A 19,976-nucleotide genomic window follows, 5' to 3' on the forward strand; every position below is an offset into this window, starting at 1 on the left:
AACTCCAGATCCAGTCTGAACAAGCTCTCTTCATACAATAAACACAATAATTCCAGAATTTGCACTGATGTACAACACTGTACCAAAGACTTAGGCACATATATATACAAGTATCTGGGAGTACAGTTGGACGAGAAGCTAGACTGGACTGCCAACACAGATGCCTTGTGCAGGAAGGCACAGAGTCGACTGTACTTCCTTAGAAGGTTGGCGTCATTCAATGTCTGCAGTGAGATGCTGAAGATGTTCTATAGGTCAGTTGTTGAGAGCGCCCTCTTCTTTGTGGTGGCGTGTTGGGGAGGAAGCATTAAGAAGAAGGACGCCTCACGTCTTAATAAGCTGATAAGGAAGGCGGGCTCTGTCGTGGGCAAAGTACTGGAGAGTTTAACATCGGTAGCTGAGCGAAGGGCGCTGAGTAGGCTACGGTCAATTATGGAAAACCCTGAACATCCTCTACATAGCACCATCCAGAGACAGAGAAGCAGTTTCAGCGACAGGTTACTGTTGATGCAATGCTCCTCAGACAGGATGAAGAGGTCAATACTCCCCAATGCCATTAGGCTTTACAATTCAACTGCCAGGACTTAAGAACTTTTTTAAAGCTATTATTAATGCTTTTTGAGTTAGTGATTTAGATGCATATCATATTATTACTGAGTTAAGTATTGTATGTAATGAGTTTTTGCTACAACAAGTGTATGGGACATTGGAAAAAATTTTGAATTTCCCCATGGGGATGAATAAAGTATCTATCTATCTATCTATCTATCTATCTATAGCTAGGATACCTAAGACTTTTGCACAGTACTGTAGTAATTTTATGTATTGCATTGTACTGCTGCCGCAAAAAAACAAACGTTCATGACATGTAAGTGATGATAAGCCTGTGTCTGACATGGGTCTCTACTGTGGACTGAGAGTGGGAAGAGGGCAGGAAGAAAGGAATCATGGTTGGGAAAAGGGGAAAGGAGAGGGGACGGGCAGGAAGCACCAGAGTGACATTCTGTAATGATCAATAAACCAATTGTTTGGAATTAAATGACGTTGCTTGGTGTCTCAGGACTGGGTGTGCCTACACCCACAACACCCCCCACTGTGGTATTCCCTCTCTGCCACCTGTCCTACACCCTTCCCACTGTGGTCTCACCCTCCCACTCTCACCATTCCCAACATTTTTGAATCCATCAGATTTACAATCTTGCTTTCTGCTTCACATTGACAAATACAGACAATGCAAGAGGCTTAGACACCTTGGCTATATATAGTTGTAAGAAAAAGTTTGCACACCCTTTGATTACCTGGTTTTCTGCATTAATTACTCATAAAATGTGCTCTGATCTTCATCTAAGTCACAATAATAGACAAACACAGTCTATCTAGACTAATAACAAACAAACAATTCTACTTCTCGTTAATACTGAGTACACCACTTAACAATCAGTCCAGGTTCAAAAAAAGTATGTGAACCTCTGGGGTAATGCCTTCCACAAAAGCTGTTTGGAGCCAGGTGTTCCAATCAGTAAGATGAGATTGGAGGTGTGGGTTGTAGAGGTGCCCTGCCCTATAAAACAGGCACACAAGGTCAGGTTACTGACAGAGCCTGCTCTTCTCAAAAAAGATCTGTTTATGTGCACCATACCTCGATCAACAAGACAACTCTCAGAGGACCTTAGAAGAACTGTAGGGATGCATGAAGCTGAAAAAGGCTACAAAAGCACTTCTAAAGACCTGAGTGTTTTTCAGTCCACAGTAAGAGGAATTGTCTACAAATGGATGAAATTCAGTATGGTTGGTACTCTCCCTAGGAGTAGGTGTCCTGCAAAGATCACACCAAGAGCACAACCTGAAATGCTGAAGGAGGTGAAAAAGAACCCAAGGGTAACAGCAAAAGATCTGTGGAAATCTCCAGAACTTTCTGAAGTCTCTGTTCATGTATCCACTATAAGAAAAACACTGATTAAGAGTGGTGTTCATGGAAGGACACCACTGCTCTCCCAAAAAAAAATTGCTGCATGTGTCAAGTTTGCAAAAGGCCACCTGGATGTTCCACAGCACTTCTATGGACAGATGAGACAAACATTGAACTTTTTGGCAGGAATGCACACCACTATGTTTGGACGGAAAAGGGCACTGCACACTAACACAGAAACCTCACCCCAACTGTGAAGCATAGTGGAAGGAGCATCATGGTTAGGGGTTACTTTTCAGCCTGAGGGCTTGGACAGCTTGTAATCGTTGAGGGAACAATGAATTCAAAGTTGTATCAAGACATTTTACAAGAAAGTGTCAGAGTAGCAGTCTGTCTTGTAAGCTTCTATTGAATTTTCTTTGTAAACCATTACGTTGTTGATTTACTCTTGTGCTTAACATCATTGTCTTGTTGAATCATCGAACTTCTAATTCTATTGAAGCTTACTAGAAGCTGGATGATGCAACAGGACAGTGATCTGAAACACAAGACTAAATCCACAACAGAATGCTTTAAAAAGAATAAAATTCCATGTTGTGGAATGACCAAGTCAGGGTCCAATCCAGTTAACCCAATTGAGATGCTATGGAATGACCTGAAGAGGGCTGTTCACGCAAGGTGTCCCTGAAATATTGATGAACCGAAACAGTTTTGTATGGAGGAATGGTCTGAAATTCCTCCTCACCATTGTGCAAGTCTGATCAGCAACTGACAGGAAATTTTTGGTGGAGGTTATTGGCTGCTAAAGGAGGTTCTACCAGTTACTTAATGTAAGGGTTCATATATTTCTTCCAGCTTGGACTGTGAATGATTAAACAATGTGTTCAATAAAGTCATGAAAAGTACAATTGTTTGTGTATTATTAACTTAGGCAAATTGTGTCTATTATTGTGACTTAAATGAAGATCACACCACATTTCATGAGTAATTAATGCAGAAAAACAGTAAACTGAAAAGGGTTCACAAACTTTTTCTTGCAACTGTATATGTGCCCAAGACTTTTGCATAATCCTGTAGCTTTGTTGCACTATTACCAGCATATTCTTCCTTCAGTACAGAGACCAGACTTATCAGTTAAGCTGCAAATGTGGTCTCAGAAACAATGAAAACCATGGGAGCAAGATATCACCATTCTTGTTCTCAATCCTCTTTCAGCAAGTCGACGTACCACTTGCTTTCCTAAACGCTTGCTGAACCTGCACATTAACTTAGTGAATTTTGTGCAAAGGCACCAGAGTTCCTCTATCAAAACCTGTCAATCTCTTACATTTTTAGATGCTCTATTCTTTTGTTTCACTACAAACATGGATGTCCTCAAAACCTTTCCACATCATATTTCATCTGCAACAACCTTTTATTAATCTGCCTGTATTACTGAAGTTTCTTCACTGCCCTCATTACATTTTCAGCAAACTTGCAGCTATATTATACAAATCCTTCAGCCATATTGTTAAAGTAAAATGTGAATAGCTCAGCTCCCAGTAATGAACTCTGACCATTGCTTCCCAACCCAAAAACAACCTGTTTTCTGCCCGTTGACCAAACCTCAGCCCACACAAGCATACTACTACAATCTCATATCTCCTATTTTTGGTCAGTCAAGTCTAGTGTGACACCAAATCAAAGGCCCTCGAAAATTACATACTATACATCTTATCAACTAGTTTGCTCTTATTTATTTTATTCATTGCAATATCAAGAATCTTCAAGGTATGATTTGTGGAGGGCTATTTCAAGGGCGAAGAGACAATTTCAAACGAGGTTGGAGGCAATATCAGATGCACAGCAACTCTCGCAGGGTCTGCAAGACATTACTTCCTACAAAGCGAAATCCACTATCAGATGAACTCAATGCCTTCTATGCACACTTTGAAAGGGAGAACACAACTCCAGCTGTGAAGATCTCTGCTGCACCGAGGACCCTGGGATCTCCATCTCAGGGGCTGATATTAGAGAGTGAACCCTTACAAGGCAGAATGTCCTGATGGGAGTACTTGGTAAGGCTCTGAAAACCTGTGCAACCAAGTAGCGGGAGTATTCAAAGACATTTTTAACCTCTCACTGCTACGGGCAGAAGTTCACACTTGCTTCAAGAAGGCAACGATCATACCAGTGCCTAAGAAGAATAATGTGGGCTGCCATAATGACTATCACCCGGTAGCACTCACATCAACAGTGATGAAATGCTTTGAGAGGTTGGTTATGACTAGACTGAACTCCTGCCTCAGCAAGGATCTGGACCCATTGCAATTTGCCTATCACTACAAGAAATCAACAGCAGACACAATCTCAGTAGCTCGCCATACAGTTTTAGACCACTTAGACAACACAAACAGCCACGTCAGGATGCTTTTCATCGACTATAGCTCAGTACTTAATACCATCATTCCAGAATCCTGACTGAGAAGTTGCAGAACCTGGGCCTCTGTACCTCCGTCTACAATTGGATCCCCAACTTCCTAACCGGAAGACTAAAGTCTGTGCGGATTGGTGATAACATACCCGCCTCACTGACAATCAACAATGGCGCACCTCAGGGGTGTATACACATGACTGTGAGCCTAGGCATAGCTCAAATACCATCTATAAATTCGCTGACAATACAGCCATTGCTGGTAGAATCTTAGGTGATGATGAAGAGGGCGTACAGGAGTGAGATATGCCAATTAGTGGAGTGGTGCTGCAGCAGCAACCTGGCACTCAACGTCAGTAAGACAAAAGAGCTGATTGTGGACTTCAGGAAGGGTAAGACGAAGGAGCACATACCAATCCTCATAGAGGGATCAGAAGTGGAGAGAATGAGCAGTTTCAAGTTCCTGGGTGTCGAGATCTCCAAGGACCTAACCTGGTCCCAACGTATCGATGTAGTTATAAAGAAGGCAAGACAGCAGTTATACTTCATTAGGAGTTTGAAGAGATCTGGCATGTCAACAAATACATTCAAAAACTTTTATAGTTGTTAAGTGGAGAGCACTCTGACAGGCTGCATCACTGTCTGGCATGGAGGGGCTACTGCACAGGACCGAAAGAAGCTGCAGAATGTTGTAAATCTAGTCAGCTCCATCTTGGGTACTAGCCTACAAAGTACCCACAACATCTGTAGGAAGCGGTGTCTCAGAAAGGCAGTGTCCATTATTAAGGACCTCCAGCACCCAGGGTATGCCCTTTTCTCACTATTACCATCAGGTAGGAGGTACAGAAGCCTGAAGGCACACACTCAGCAATTCAGAAACAACTTCTTCCCCTCTGCCATCCGATTCCTAAATAGACATTGAAGCTTTGGACACTACTCACTTTTTTTTAATATACAAAATTTCTGATTTTGCACATTCTTGTAAATCTATTCAATATACATAATTGATTTACTTGTTGATTTATGATGTTTTATTTTATTTATTATTATTTTTCTTCTCTCTCTGCTAGATTATGTATTGCATTGAACTGCTGCTGCTCAGTTAACAAATGTCATGTCACATGCTGGAGATAATAAACCTGATTCTAATTCGATCAAACATGATTCCCCTTTCACAGATCTTGTTGATTCTGTTCATTCGTATTATTACCCCATAGCCACTTAATTATACATCTCCCCTAAAATTTATATCAATCTAGTTGTCCATAGTTCCCTATGTTTTTTCACTTCCTCTTTTAATGCATCGTGGGTTTATATTTGCCACCTTCCAATCCATGGGAACAGTTGTAGAGTCTGAAAAAGACTCAGTCACCACATCCAAAACCTGATGATGCATGAAATCAGGACTTGTGATTTATGAATACTATTTTTGAATGCCTCATTCATTCCAGATCTGTACTCCTTAGATGTTTCCAAGAGGTTTTCCATACTTCCTTCCATGAAGAGAGATAGAAAGAATTTGCTTAACTTCTCTCTCTCTCTACTTTCTTTATCCCAATGTAACTGTTGATTGTGATGCAGAATTCAAAAGGTCTGATACTGGTCAAGTTGGGAACTTTAACTCATTGGCTAGTTACTTCCAAGTTAGTAACCAGCAAAACAGCTTGCCTGAAATGATAAGAATGGCAGTGAACTTGGAAACACACGGTGTTTAAGTTTTAGTTACATCCGAACTATGTAGTTTCTTTCTGAACTACTTTTATTCATTGCTTGATGCTGCCCTCATGTGTACTGTTTAATTATAACATTTTAAAATTTCAGTTATAACATTTTTAAACTACCACCCATAATTCTCAAAAACAGATTTGACATTCCAATTGGTCCTCCCACCATTAGTCAAATATTTCTGAGAAAATGATCTTGGGCATTAAAGAAAAACAAACCCTATCCAGAAGGAAAGTGGAGGTTGGCGCTATAATTCAAAATGTTTTATGATGTCTGGCCATCACTATGCCAAGCTTTTACTAAGAACTCTAATATGCCATCTGCAACATTAGTAGGTCAACAAACTGGTCCTAAACTAAACCTGAATAAGATTAGTTAATCCATACATGAATAATCCATTTTCTATAATGTGATTGATGCCAACTCAAAATCCACAAAAGAAACCTTTATAAAACTACAGGAGGGGATTATGTTTTTCACATTAAACAGGGCAGTGTTTATATTACTGCGCTGGACTGTGATCAGTTATGACATGAAATTGCCAATGACAACAACGGATATTCATATAGTGCCTCACATGTAAATTAAATATTCAGGTACTTGAGTCATGGAGTTACAGAACACTACAGCACAGAAACTAGCCTAGCTAGTCTGCACAAAACCATTAAGCTGCCTAGACCCATCGACCTGTACCAGGACAAATACATTGATTTGTGAAGGCCCTACCTTTCACCGTGTAAAACCTACGCTGGAATTGTAGCAGGATGTTCCAGAGAAGACAGAATTTTACCAACTGCTGCAAGAAAGAAATAGGGGAGATCCTAAATGATTTTTTTTGCATCTGTATTTACAGGGGGAACAGGTACAGAGTCTACAGAAAAGAGGCAGCACTGCAGTGAGGATATGTGCCGCATATGGATTACAAAGGAGGAGGTATTTGTTGCCCTGAGACAAGTTAAGGTTGATAAATCCCTAAGGGTCTGACGAGGTGTTCCATCGGATCTTGTAGGAGGCTAGTGCAGAGATATTTAAAACTCAATTAACCATGAGGAAGGTGCCGGGGGATTAGAGGATAGCAAATATTATTCTGTTTAAGAAAGGCTTTAAGAATAAGCTGGAAAATTGTAGGCTAGTGAGCCTGATATCTGTAGTGGGCAAGTTATTGGAGGTATTCTAAGGGTCCAGATATATAAATATTTGGATAGGCAGGGACTGGTTAGGGATAATCAACATGGCTTTGTGCAAGGTTAGTCATGTTTAACCAATCTTACAAAGTTTCTTGAGGAAGTTACTGAGAGCTGTGATGTTATGTTTAAACTGTGTAAGATGCTGGTAAGGCCTAATTTGTAGTATTGCGTCCAGTTTTAGTCACCTAGTTACAGGAAAGATGTAAATAAGATTGCAAGAGTGCAGAGAAAATTCACAAGGATGGTGCCAGGACTTAAGGACCAGAGTTGTAGGCAAAGGCTAAAGAGGTCAGGACTTTACTCCCTGGAGTGGACGAGAATGACGGGAGAGTTGAAGTATACAAAATTATGAAGGGTATGGGTAGGGCCAATGTATGCAGGTTTTTTCCCAGAGGTTGGATCAGACTAGAACTAGATGTCATAGGTTAAGAGTGAAAGGCTTAAGGGGAACATGAGGGTAGTGGTGAGAGTGTGGAACAAACTGCCAGCATAAGAGGTGGATAAGGGCTTGATTTCAATATTTAAGAGAAATTTAGATAGGTACATGGATGGGAGGGGTATGGAGGACTACGGTCTGGGTGCAGGTTGATAGAACTAAGCAGCATAATAGTTTGGCAAAGAATAGATGGGCCGAAAGGCCTTGTTTCTCTGCTGTAGTATTCTATGACTATGTTTTAAGAAATGTGAAAACATACAAAATATGTAGCATAAAAATAGTCAAAATGCAGGTTATCTGTTCTTTTAATACGCTAAAGCCGATGTTCAAGATTCCTAACAAGCAAACTAAATAATATAGTTTCACTTACTTCGTGCATGTAAGGATCAACCAGTATTTCAAAGGGGCCAACAGCCAATGAAATGTTTGGGGCTGCTGTTGGGATGGTTAACATGTAATGAAAAGTTTTTTTCCTCATATCATGGGTGTAAACAGACTCCACTAAATCTCCATTGGAAACTGCTACCATGGCCGCATCAACCGTGAACTCCAACTTCCATGTGCATAGTTCGGAGAAAGAATCCACACAAGGAAACCAAAACCTACACAATTTAGAAAATAGAAAAGTATAAACAGTCAAGACACTTAAAGATCCTTCTTTTCTGTAAATTCAAAGATTGAATTTGCACTATGTTAAAACTTGTGCTTTCTTTTGTTCTCTTTCCTTAGATGCTAAACAATGCCCTCCATTTAAAACCACATCCGTTCAATGTGATTAAGACCATGAACTAATTGGAACACTATTTCAAACCTGGAAATTTTAACCACACAGCACTTTAAGAAACTACAATTATTACCTCTTGCAATTTAATGGAATTATAAATATTTATCTCCGACTGCTAAAGGAAATTTGAACATTGCCATTCAAAATGACAACTTTGAATTGGTGCCATGGTAGCGTAGTGGTTAGAGTGACATTATTACAGCTCGGAGTGTGGGAGTTCAGAGTCCAATTCCGATGTCATTTGCAAGGAGTCTGTACGTCCTCCCCCTAGAATGAGTGGGTTTTTTCTGGTTTCCTCCCATAGTCCAAGGATGTGCCCATTAGTAGATTAATTCATCATTGTAAATTGTCCTGTGATTAGGTTGAGGTTAAATCAGTAGGAGGGGTTTACTGGGAAGGGCCTATTCCACACGGTATCGCAATAAATAAATAAATAAATAAAACCATTCAGAATATTCAAAAGCTTTAATAATGATATCTATTTCCAAAAATAGACAGGTCAAAGAATCAGGGGTGAAAATAAATGCTTAATTTGGTGCATCAACTGGGGTCAGCACAACAATGTAGCTGTTAGCGTAATGCCATTACAGCACCAGTGACCTGGTTTTAATTCCCGCCATGAATAATCTGTACATTGTCCCCATGACTGCATGTTTCCTTTGGGTACACCGGTACTCTACCATATTCCAAACACATATGGGCTAGTAGGTTAATTGATCACAAGGGTGTAATTGGGTGGCTTGGGCTCATGGGCTAGAAGGGCCAGTTACTGTGCTGTATCTCTAAACAAATAAAAATAATTTGTGAAGTTCTCAAACACGTTGATTAAAAGAGGAGTAAGCTTGGTCAAAAGCACCTTTCAAAATCAGGTGAAAAATTAAGTCAGTAGAGATTTAGTAGAAAGAGTAGGGAAATGGGGTTGATTAGATTGCTCTTTCTAAGACACATGCAAGCACAATGGTCCAAATGGTTATAGCAACACATTTAAAAATGTGCTTAATATAAAAAGCATTACAGAAACTCTCAAGAGTGGAAATACTCACCTTGTACAGTTTTCATACCCAAAGGAAAAGACATGTGCACCTCGCTCAGCCATGCTGCCTTCGACGTTGGGCACAACAAAATGAAGCCCTCCTTTTGGCTGGTCCAAGGAAAATTCTATATATACCTTCAAAACTTTCATCTCTAATAATGTAAACCAGATAGCAATGATAAAACATTTCTAAGAGTGGTATATTGTAATCTTCTACTACAATTGACAAAAATGCCTGATATTATTCAATTATTGATCACTCAAATCATTTGCAAATGTGATATATAGATCCTTTCTTGAAAAACAGCAAGGTAAAGTACTCATTGAACATTCAAGCTTTGTCCTGTCTGTATCTTTAACAATACATCATCTTCACCCAAAACTGGTTCTACCCTGCCTCGATCTGCATGCTGACATTTACATGCCCATTGAATACTTTTCGAGTTCTCAATTAAGCTAAGTGCATTCTGGTTTCAATCTCTTTTCACTAGTCCTTCACTTCTCCTTCCAAGTTATTGTATTCAGCATATTCTCCCTGAGAATTCACCCAAACATCATTGTAGACCTCATCACAGTCTGCTTTGTCTTTCTGAAATCTACAATGGAAGTTGCTTCTATCACCCTTAGAGCTGCTTGTTCATGTCAGCATTAATTAACTCCACAAGTTTAACAAATTTTCATTCTCCTGCAACCTTTATATTTATTTTAAATACATAATCAGATTATTTGGTGCCATGCCAGTGAAGAATAAATTTATTGAATTCAGTTAATAACATTGCTATTATTGGATTCTGATGTTTTTGATCCAGGGCACTTTCAGAAGTCAGGAAAGTGGCACAAAACTTGTTGCTTAGTAAATGTTTCATTAAGCACTGATGGAACAAGGGAAAGTTGAAGAGACAGTGATAGAGATCTACTAAACAAAGAGAGAGACAAAGTAACTTAAGAAGGTGCCAAACATTGAAAAACTATTTTTATACCGATAGATAAGGAAAATTCCATTCAAATTTATAAATAAGGGTTAACAAATTAGAAAGTCATTATTCAAATAATGTAGTAGAAAGGAGCTTCCAGAGCTTTCCAGAATTATTCTTTGTTATACCTTATACTGAAGGCATATTAAACTTGCAAATACCTATTATAGCCACTAGGAAGCATAATAAACTATTACGTGTATATATTGAGCAAACATGAGGAAATCTGCAGATGCTGGAAATTCAAGCATCACACACAAAATGCTGGTGGAACACAGCAGGCCAGACAGCATCTATAGTGAGAAGCGCTGTCGACGTTTCGGGCGAAGGGTCCTGACGAAGGGTCGACAGCGCTTCTCACTATAGATGCTACCTGGCCTGCTGTGTTCCACCAGCATTTTGTGTGTGTACATGTATATATTAACTGCTTAAAATACAAGCAGATAATTGATTGTTAACAATTAAACAGTCTAATCTAAGAATTAAACAGTCGGATCCATTGCATGCACATATATAAACATGATTTCCAAGTGGATCATCCATTGCCACAAATAATTGACTGAAAGTCTGCACTCTGTGGTGCCCACTTATACTTACCATCAACATGTTTCCACAGTTCAGATGGAACCTTGATACATAGCTCTCCATTTCCAGTGTCAGGATCAACAGCGCTGACTGCTGCTGCATAGGCATTGGAAAAATAATTGAGATTTCGCCTAGAATACAAAAGAAATTAAAATATATTTGTTTCACTTGTTGAAATACAGCAATACTGTCAGCTAATCAACAAATCAACAGAATTTCAAAATTGTGGAGAAAATTCTGTGTGCTCAATCCAAATTTAAAAAATATCAATTATTTCTGTTCTGAATGTTTCTTAAGCTTTGCCAAAATCATCACACAAATTGAAAAATAAAACTCTTTGCTATAAAAATTGCGGAGATATCAGATATGTTATCACTTCAAATGCAATTATAAGATTGGCATCACTTCTAAAATCAGACAAACATTGATGTTCTCACTTTAACTTCACAATTACGCCAATATTACTCTTCATGTTTAAACTTCAAATTACCTAAATATGATTTCTTTTACTTCTGTATAACTATGGAACCTCTGGCACATCATCATTTTATATCTTTCAGCAGAGTCACACTTTATTTCTGTCTGTGCTTTATGTCCATATTTGCTGTTTTTAACAGAAGACAACTGACTAGGTTTAATATTTTCAGAGAAGTAAAAGCTCTATGTCTCTTACAGCATTTCTACCTAAATAACTAATGTAATTTTATACAAAGGTTTGCATAGAGGTTGTACAGATTGGATGGGTTGCACCTGAACTCAAGGGGGAGAAATATCCTTGCAGGTAGGTTTGGTAGCATGGTTCAGGAGGGTTTAAACTAATTTGCAAGGGGGATGGGACCCTGAGCGATAGAGCAGTGGAAGAAGTGCATGGAGTAAAGTCAGATCTAATATATAGAGAGGCTTTGAGGAAAGAGAAGCAGAATAAAGGGTGTAAAGGTAGTAAGTTAGAAGGGCTAAAATGTGTGTACTTCAATGCAAGAAGCATCAGGAACAAAGGTGATGAACTGAGAGCTTGGATACATACATGGAATTATGATGTAGTGGCCATTACAGAGACTTGGCTGGCACCAGGGCAGGAATGGATTCTCAACATTCCTGGATTTCAATGCTTTAAAAGGGATAGAGAGCAGGGAAAAGGGGAGGAGGGGTGACATTACTGGTCAGGGATACTATTACAACTACAGAAAGGGTGGGTAATATAGCAGGATTCTCTTTTGAGTCAGTATGGGTGGAAGTCAGGAAAAGGAAGGGAGCAGTTACTCTATTGGGAGTATTCTATAGGCCCCTGGTAGCAGCAGAGATACCGAGGAGCAGATTGGGAGGCAGATTTTGGAAAGGTGCAAAAATAACAGGGTTGTTATCGTGGGTGACTTTAACTTCCCTAATATTGATTGGCACCTGATTAGTTCCAATGGCTTAGACAGGGCAGAGTTTGTTAAGTGTGTCCAGGACGGATTCCTGTCACAGTATGTTGACAGGCCGACAAGAGGAAATGGCATACTAGATCTAGTATGAGGTAACGAACCGGGTCAGGTCACAGATCTGTCAGTGGGTGAGCATCTGGGGGGGACAGTGACCACCACTCCCTGGCCTTTAGCATTATCATGGAAAAGGATAAAATCAGAGAGGACAGGATGATTTTTAATTGGGGAAGGACAAATTATGAGGCTACAAGGCTAGAACTTGTGGGTGTGAATTGGGATGATGTTTTTACAGGGAAATGTACTATGGACATGTGGTCGATGTTTAAGGACCTCATGCAGGATTTTAAGGATAAATTTGTCCCAGTGAGGAAGATAAAGAATGGTAGGGTGAAGGAACCATGGGTGACAAGTGAGGTGGAAAATCTAGTCAGGTGGAAAAAGGCAGCATACATGAGGTTTGAGAAGCAAGTATCAGATGGGTCTATTGAGGAATATAGGGTAGCAAGAAAAGAGCTTAAGAAGGGGCTGAGGAGAGCAAGAAGGGGGCATGAGAAGGCCTTGGCGAGTAGGGTAAAGGAAAACCCCAAGGCATTCTTCAATTATGTGAAGAACAAAAAGATGACAGGAGTGAAGGTAGGACCAATTAGAGATAAAAGTGAGAAGATGTGCCTGGAGGCTGTGGAAGTGAGCGAGGTCCTCAATGAATACTTCTCTTCAGTATTCACCAATGAGAGGGAACTTGATGACGGTGAGGACAATATGAGTGAGGTTGATGTTCTGGAGCATGTTGATATTAAGGGATAGGAGGTGTTGGAGTTGTTAAAATACATTAGGACGGATAAGTCACCGGGGCCTGACACAATATTCCCCAGGCTGCTCCACGAGGCAAGGGAAGAGATTGCTGATCCTCTGGCTAGGATCTTTATGTCCTCGTTGTCCATGGGAATGGTACCAAAGGATTGGAGGGAGGCGAATGTTGTCTCCTTGTTCAAAAAAGGTAGTAGGGATAGTCCAGGTAATGATAGACCAGTGAGTCTTACGTCTGTGGTGGGAAAGCTGTTGGAAAAGATTCTTAAGAGATAGGATCTATGGGCATTTATAGAATCATGGCCTGATCAGGGACAGTCAGCATGGCTTTGTGAAGGGCAGTTCGTGTCTAACAAACCTGATACTCGAGTTCTTTGAGGAGGTGACCAGGCATATAGATGAGGGTAGTGCAGTGAACGTGATCTACATGGATTTTAGTAAGGCATTTGATAAGGTTCCACATGGTAGGCTTATTCAGAAAGTCAGAAGGCATGGGATCCTGGGAAGTTTGGCCAGGTGGATTCAGAATTGGCTTGCCTGCAGAAAGCAGAGGGTTGTGGTGAAGTGAGTACATTTGGATTGGAGGGTTGTGACTAGTGGTGTCCCACAAGGATTGGTTCTGGGACCTCTTGGCAAGTTTGCAGACGACACAAAGGTTGGTGGTGTTGTGGATAGTGTAGAAGATTGTCAAAGATTGCAGAGAGACATCGATAGGATGCAGAAGTGGGCTGAGAAGTGGCAGATGGAGTTCAACCTGGAGAAGTGTGAGGTGGTACACTTTGGAAGAACAAACTCCAAGGCAGAGTACACAGTAAATGGCAGGATAATTGGTAGTGTGGAGGAGCAGAGGGATCTGGGTGTACATGCCCACAGATCTCTGAAAGTTGCCTCACAGGTAGATAGGGTAGTGAAGAAAGCTTATGGGGGGTTAGCTTTCATAAGTCGAGGGATAAAGTTTAACAGTCGCGAGGTAATAATGCAGCTCTATAAAACTCTAGTTAGGCCACACTTGGAGTACTGTGTCCAGTTCTGGTTGCCTCACTATAGGAAGGATGTGGAAGCATTGGAAAGGGTACAGAGGAGATTTACCAGGATGCTGCCTGGTTTAGAGAGTATGGATTATGATCAGAGATTAAGGGAGCTAGGGCTTTACTCTTTGGAGAGAAGGAGGATGAGAGGAGACATGATAAGTGTATACAAGATATTAAGAGGAATAGATAGAGTGGACAGCCAGCAGCTCTTCCCCAGGGCACCACTGCTCAATACAAGAGGACATAGCTTTAAGGTATATTAGAGGAAGGTTTTTTACTCAGAGAGTGGTTGGTGCGTGGAATGCACTGCCTGAGTCACTGGTGGAGGCAGATATACTAGTGAAATTTAAAAGACTACTAGACAGGTATATGAAGGAATTTAAGGTGTGGTGTTTTATGGGAGGCAGGGTTTAAGGGTTGGCACAACATTGTGGGCCGAAGGGCCTGTACTGTGATGTACTATTCTATGTTATATAAGGCAGCCAGACACAAAATTGTTCCTGACCCAGCAATTAATTTCCAAGGCTTTAGAATTATCCACTAATTAGCACATTCTTTTATCTTTAACACTTAATGTCTTGTCTTTTGTTGAATTTGTAAAGTGAAGTGGATGTGGCTGCAGTTAGTGCTGCCACCTCTCAGTGAAAAAAAACATTTGAACAGGTCCAAGTAGGGGCCATATGGGAACCATTTGTCATAACACGGTCCAACCACATGCAGCTGGGATTAGATAGGCCAGTATGGACGCATTAGGCCAAGAGACCTGTCTCCATACTGATCCTAGAACGATGTTCACTTCAAGTTCCAAGCCAATTTCTCAGACTATCCCTGTGCTCCGTATTGTTTAGATGAATAACATAAATTACAGTGTCAAATTATAAAGAAACAACCCATTAATGGTTTGGTTGTGCCACAATGAAATTTTATATCTGTTGGGGGAATGCTTACATGTTTGATACCGACCATGATGACAGTGGGGTACTGAAGCATTCTTTACAGTGCCTAATCAGCCTGGTATTCCAGCAGATCATGTTGGAAGTGCAGATGTTAAAACATTTGATTACACAGCCCATGATCACTGTAATATAGCCTCCCAACAAAGTATTTCCAGAATTCATATCTGAGGAAATGACATTCTGACCACCAGCTCCTGGAGCCCACATCCCAAGACAAACCATTTACAAGTGAAGAAACAGAAGCAGAATACAGACAGAACTGTTACTTTACATCTTACATATTAGTGTTCCAGAATTGAACCTAAGATTTTAAAAACAGGAGTGAGCCATTCACACCCTCATGCCTGCTCTGCCATTCAATAAAGTCATGCCGTAGCCAACAAATGTGACTGATAACTTTAATAGATTTCTTAATTCAAAAATATTAAGTTGCAAAATTAGGAAGAGGTTATGTTCCTACATCCAATGAGGATTTCTTAGACTGAGATGACTTGGCCCCTTTTCCACTTAAAAGCCCAGCTTTCTCTCTCTGCCCTTTTCAGAACGTATTCCATCATTCTTAATTTGAGCACAGTCCTAATGACATACTCACTGCTTTGATTCATGGTGGCAGACCTCCAGGGTGGGATCATTGTAAATGAAAGCGGCTTCCAAGTCATTTATTCGTACTCTGTAAATCCGACATTGCTTGCTATTCAGTTTAATTCTACTGAGGTTTGCAAGTAATGGGAAAATGGTCAACTCCACATACCCCTGTAAACATAAAACATAAAAGAGCTCTGTTTAGAATGTCTGAATTTGTATTTTGTGCAAAAAAAAATTGGGGGGAAAAAGCTGGTTACTTACTATAACAGACTTCCTCTGAAAGTTTATATTGGTTATGCAGACCACCTGGTGAGTTGTATAAAGAAAGAAATCAAAAGTAAATGACAGTTCAGTATACAGCATTCATTCAAATTCATTCATTGAACGACTGCACTAATTCAAGCAATTTAGTGAAGGGGATTGAGGGTGGGAGGGATATAATACTTCGACAAAACAAATACATGATTTACTTCAGTTGCTGCACTAAAACTAAAAGAAAAATTGCCCCTGTCAAACAGGACAAGGATCTTTTCCAGTAGTTTTGGACAACATTGCAAAACTATGCTGTATGTTGGCTCCACAATCCAAATCCGCACATAAGACCATAAGGTATAGGAGAAGAATTAGACCATTTGGCCCATCAAATCTGCTCCGCCATTTCTTCATGGCTGATCCAATTTTCCGCTCAGCCCCAATCTCCTGGCTTCCTCCCTATCCCTTCATGCCCTGACCAACCAAGAGTCTATCATCCTCTGCCTTAAATATACATAAAGACTTGGCCTCCATCGCCACCTGTAGCATTCTACAGATTCACCACTCTGAAAAATTTCCGCATCTCTGATCTAAAAGGACACCCCCTCTATTTTGAGGCTGTGTCCTCTAGTCTTAAACACTCACACCATAGGAAACATCCTCTCCACATCCACTCTATCAAGACCTTTCACCATTCAATAGGTTTCAATGAAGTCACCCCTTATTCTTCTGAATTCCAGTGAATACAGGCCCAGAGCCATCAGATACCCTTTACAAGACAAGCCATTCAATCCTGGAATTACTTTCGTGAATCTCCTTCGAACCCTCCCCAGTTTCAGCACATCAGTTCTAAGATAAGGGGTCCGAAACTGCTCACAATATTCCGTGAGGCATTGAGAACAACACTGTGTTTAATCCATCATTGACTGTCCTTTGGAAAAGTAAGCAATAGTCAAAAATACCTATCCGCTTGCACATATGGGCTGAAGGATAATGAGTATTGGGAGGACGCTAATGGGTTTTGTTGAATGAAGTGGTGAGAAAGCCGAGAAGAGAGAGCCAAGAGGGTTTTATCGGGCATCAGACAAATACCTCACCATTCATCCTAGTTGTTATGCAACTCTCAGAGAAAAAATGTCTCAAAGTTATCTTCCATTCCTGAGAACTCAATTGGATGCAAGTCATCCTTGATCTGATTAAAGCCATCAACCATGTACATACTTGGAAAATTGATCAACATGCAAAATGCTGGAAGAACTCAGCAGGCCAGGCAATATCTATAGAAAAGAATATAGTCGGTTTGTCTCCTTGCCCGCCATCGCCTCCCTCTCATGCTCCTTCCTCCTTTTTCTTTCTTCCATGGCCTTCTGTCTCTTTCACCAATCAACTTCCCAGCTCCTTATTTCACCCTTCACCTACCAGGTTTCATCTATCACCTTGTGTTTCTCTCTCCCCTCCCCCAGCTTTTAAGCTCCTCAGCTTTTTCTATCCAGTCCTGCCAAAGGGTTTCGGCCGAAACGTCAACTGTACTCTTTTCTATAGATGCTGCTTGGCCTGCCAAGTTCCTGCAGCATTTTGTGTGTGTTGCTTGGATTTCCAGCATCTGCAGATTTTCTCTTGTTTGATACTTGGAAAATCGATTATTTTCTTTTAATCTTATGAATCGCCTTGTAATGTGAGCAGTCATAAAAAGTTATGAATTCACATTGAATGTGGTTCGAGGGGAGATAAAGTAGTTCAGCTCCAGATTCAAACAAACTTAAAGAGCATCAAGGGCTCAACTTTACTCCTAAGCAGAATCCAGAACAAAACACTTTTATTCACAAGGTTAATTGGTTAAGATTAAAAGTCCTGATTGAGGACTGCAGAGTTTCTGTAAATCCAAATGCTCTGTTAACTGTGTCTTATTGCTGCTGAATTGCAGTTCTAACTGTCTGCAGTGCAGAATTTAATTTCTACAATGCAAATAGAAGTCATTAGGCAATTGACTACATTTTTTAAAATGACAAATAGAGCAATGTTTCTTCGCTAATATTTCCTGAACTCCTTCCAGAAACATGTAAAATCACTCTAAAGAAGTGATACACAATCCAAAATATAATTGTTGATTTTAAAATACAGAGGATTCTGATTAATTAGAGTACGTTGGAACCAGTACATTTTGGCTCAGTTAAGCGGCTGCCCCAATTAGCTGAAAGTTCATGGAAAAAGTCAAGAAGGTATGAAAGACAAACTACCATTTTAACTGAGTAACAAACCATGTGTTTAAACGAGAAACAGAACAAATTAGAACACCTCGATAAAACTGATGCTAGTTAGAAACTGTTCAGCAACAGTCTCCTGTCCCAATTAAGCAGCATGGTGTCCCAAATAAACTACGGGAATCCCAACTATTTTCTTGATTAGTTTTTGTTCTAATCTAAGAGTTGTCCCAAATAATTGGCTGCCCGGATTAGCTGATGGTCCAATTAGCCGGAATCCACTGTACATGACTGTGAACTGATGGCTGCCAGAAGACCAGATCATTTTTCCATAGCCACTGACCTGAACTTGCAAGTGATCTCCATCCACGGCAGGGAATTTGTCAATCCACCAATAAAAATGTGAAACAGACCTCATTCAGAACATTGTATATTTTTTGACAGACGAGCAGAGCACCAACATTTGCCAATAATATCCCTATGTGTATATACGGTATGATTGATGTGTAAACATAGACTATAAATTTACAGAGTACCTGCTGTATAAATAAATAGTTTTTGAAATGCATCTTTCTTGTACTATTATAATCATAAATTAACAATTCAGGAAGCTCTATAGCAACCAGAATTTCACCATTATATAGTGAAAAACAACATTGTGGTATTTTACTCGTGTTGTACATTGCTGAACATTTCACAAGTGCACCTTGTCAGCTTCAAAAAATTATGTGACTCTTTCCAACAAGTAACAATGGAACTCTAAACTTAGGTTATATTCCACTCAGCTGTTTCAAACATGAAAAAAGGCAACTATTAACCCCAAGAGATTCTGCAGGTGCTAGAAATCCAGAGCAACACACACTCAACGTTGGAGGAACACAACAGGTAAGGCAGCATCTATGGAGGGAATTGAACAGGTGATATTTTGGGCTGAGACCATATTGAGTTGTCATTGTCCTTGATTAACATTACAGAAGGTAGTTTCTCAATTTTTGACACCAGTTAGCAGGTTTTCCATCCAGAGTTCACAAGATCATCAGGTTAACAGTTACCTCATCAATAACAAAATACGTAATCTTTCTCTCAGAAGTTATAATCCTTCTCAACCATATTATTGTGCATGAATTCTCAACATGTCCACAGAACGTTATGTCTAATCGTGAAGTCCATTTCAGTACCTGGATGGATCTAGCACAAACTTGATAAAAACAGGCCCTGTAAACCTGCCCAATGTTCAGAAGTATTTTCTAACATCATTCTTCTACAGTCCACCTATTGCTCGGGAGTCCACACCCAGAAGTCATTCCCACTGTACACCTTATCAATATTTAGTACATATAACATTACAGCACAGTACAGACCCTTCAGCCCACAATGTTGTGCTGACCTTTTATCCTACTTCAAGATCAATCTAACCCTTCCCTCCTACGTCAGCCTCTATCTCTTGTTCATCCATGTGCCAATCTAAGATTTCTTTAAATGTCTCTAATGTAACTGCCTCTACCACCACCTCTGGCCACTCTGTGCAAAGAACCTAGCTCTGACATCTCCCTCTACTTTCCTCCTATCACCTTAAAATTATGTCTTCCTGTATTAGCCATTTCTTCCCAGGGAAAAAGTCTCTGATTGTCAACTCCATCTGTCTCTTATCATCTTCTACAACTCTATCAAGTC

At 40.1% G+C, this 19,976-nt stretch overlaps 1 protein-coding gene across 3 annotated transcripts in view; it reads right to left on the reverse strand.

Moving 5' to 3' along the window:
- Positions 1 to 19,976, reverse strand: part of taf2 (TAF2 RNA polymerase II, TATA box binding protein (TBP)-associated factor) — a 110,822-nt gene that overhangs the window by 85,653 nt on the left and 5,193 nt on the right. For 2 of the 3 annotated variants that reach the window (XM_073028229.1, XM_073028401.1), the window contains exons 1-6: positions 18,646 to 18,741; positions 16,111 to 16,155; positions 15,857 to 16,017; positions 11,059 to 11,177; positions 9,498 to 9,639; positions 8,041 to 8,272 (exon numbers count right to left, since the gene is read on the reverse strand). In XM_073028229.1, coding sequence (XP_072884330.1) covers positions 8,041 to 8,272; positions 9,498 to 9,639; positions 11,059 to 11,177; positions 15,857 to 16,017; positions 16,111 to 16,155; positions 18,646 to 18,720 — 774 coding nt within the window. In that variant the 5' untranslated portion in view covers positions 18,721 to 18,741. Of the gene's footprint in view, positions 1 to 8,040; positions 8,273 to 9,497; positions 9,640 to 11,058; positions 11,178 to 15,856; positions 16,018 to 16,110; positions 16,165 to 18,645; positions 18,742 to 19,976 lie in introns of those variants that run through there. The other variant, XM_073028318.1, reaches the window with a different exon arrangement.

This window comes from Hemitrygon akajei, chromosome 1, assembly GCF_048418815.1.
Source record: "Hemitrygon akajei chromosome 1, sHemAka1.3, whole genome shotgun sequence".
Lineage (NCBI taxonomy): Eukaryota > Metazoa > Chordata > Chondrichthyes > Myliobatiformes > Dasyatidae > Hemitrygon > Hemitrygon akajei.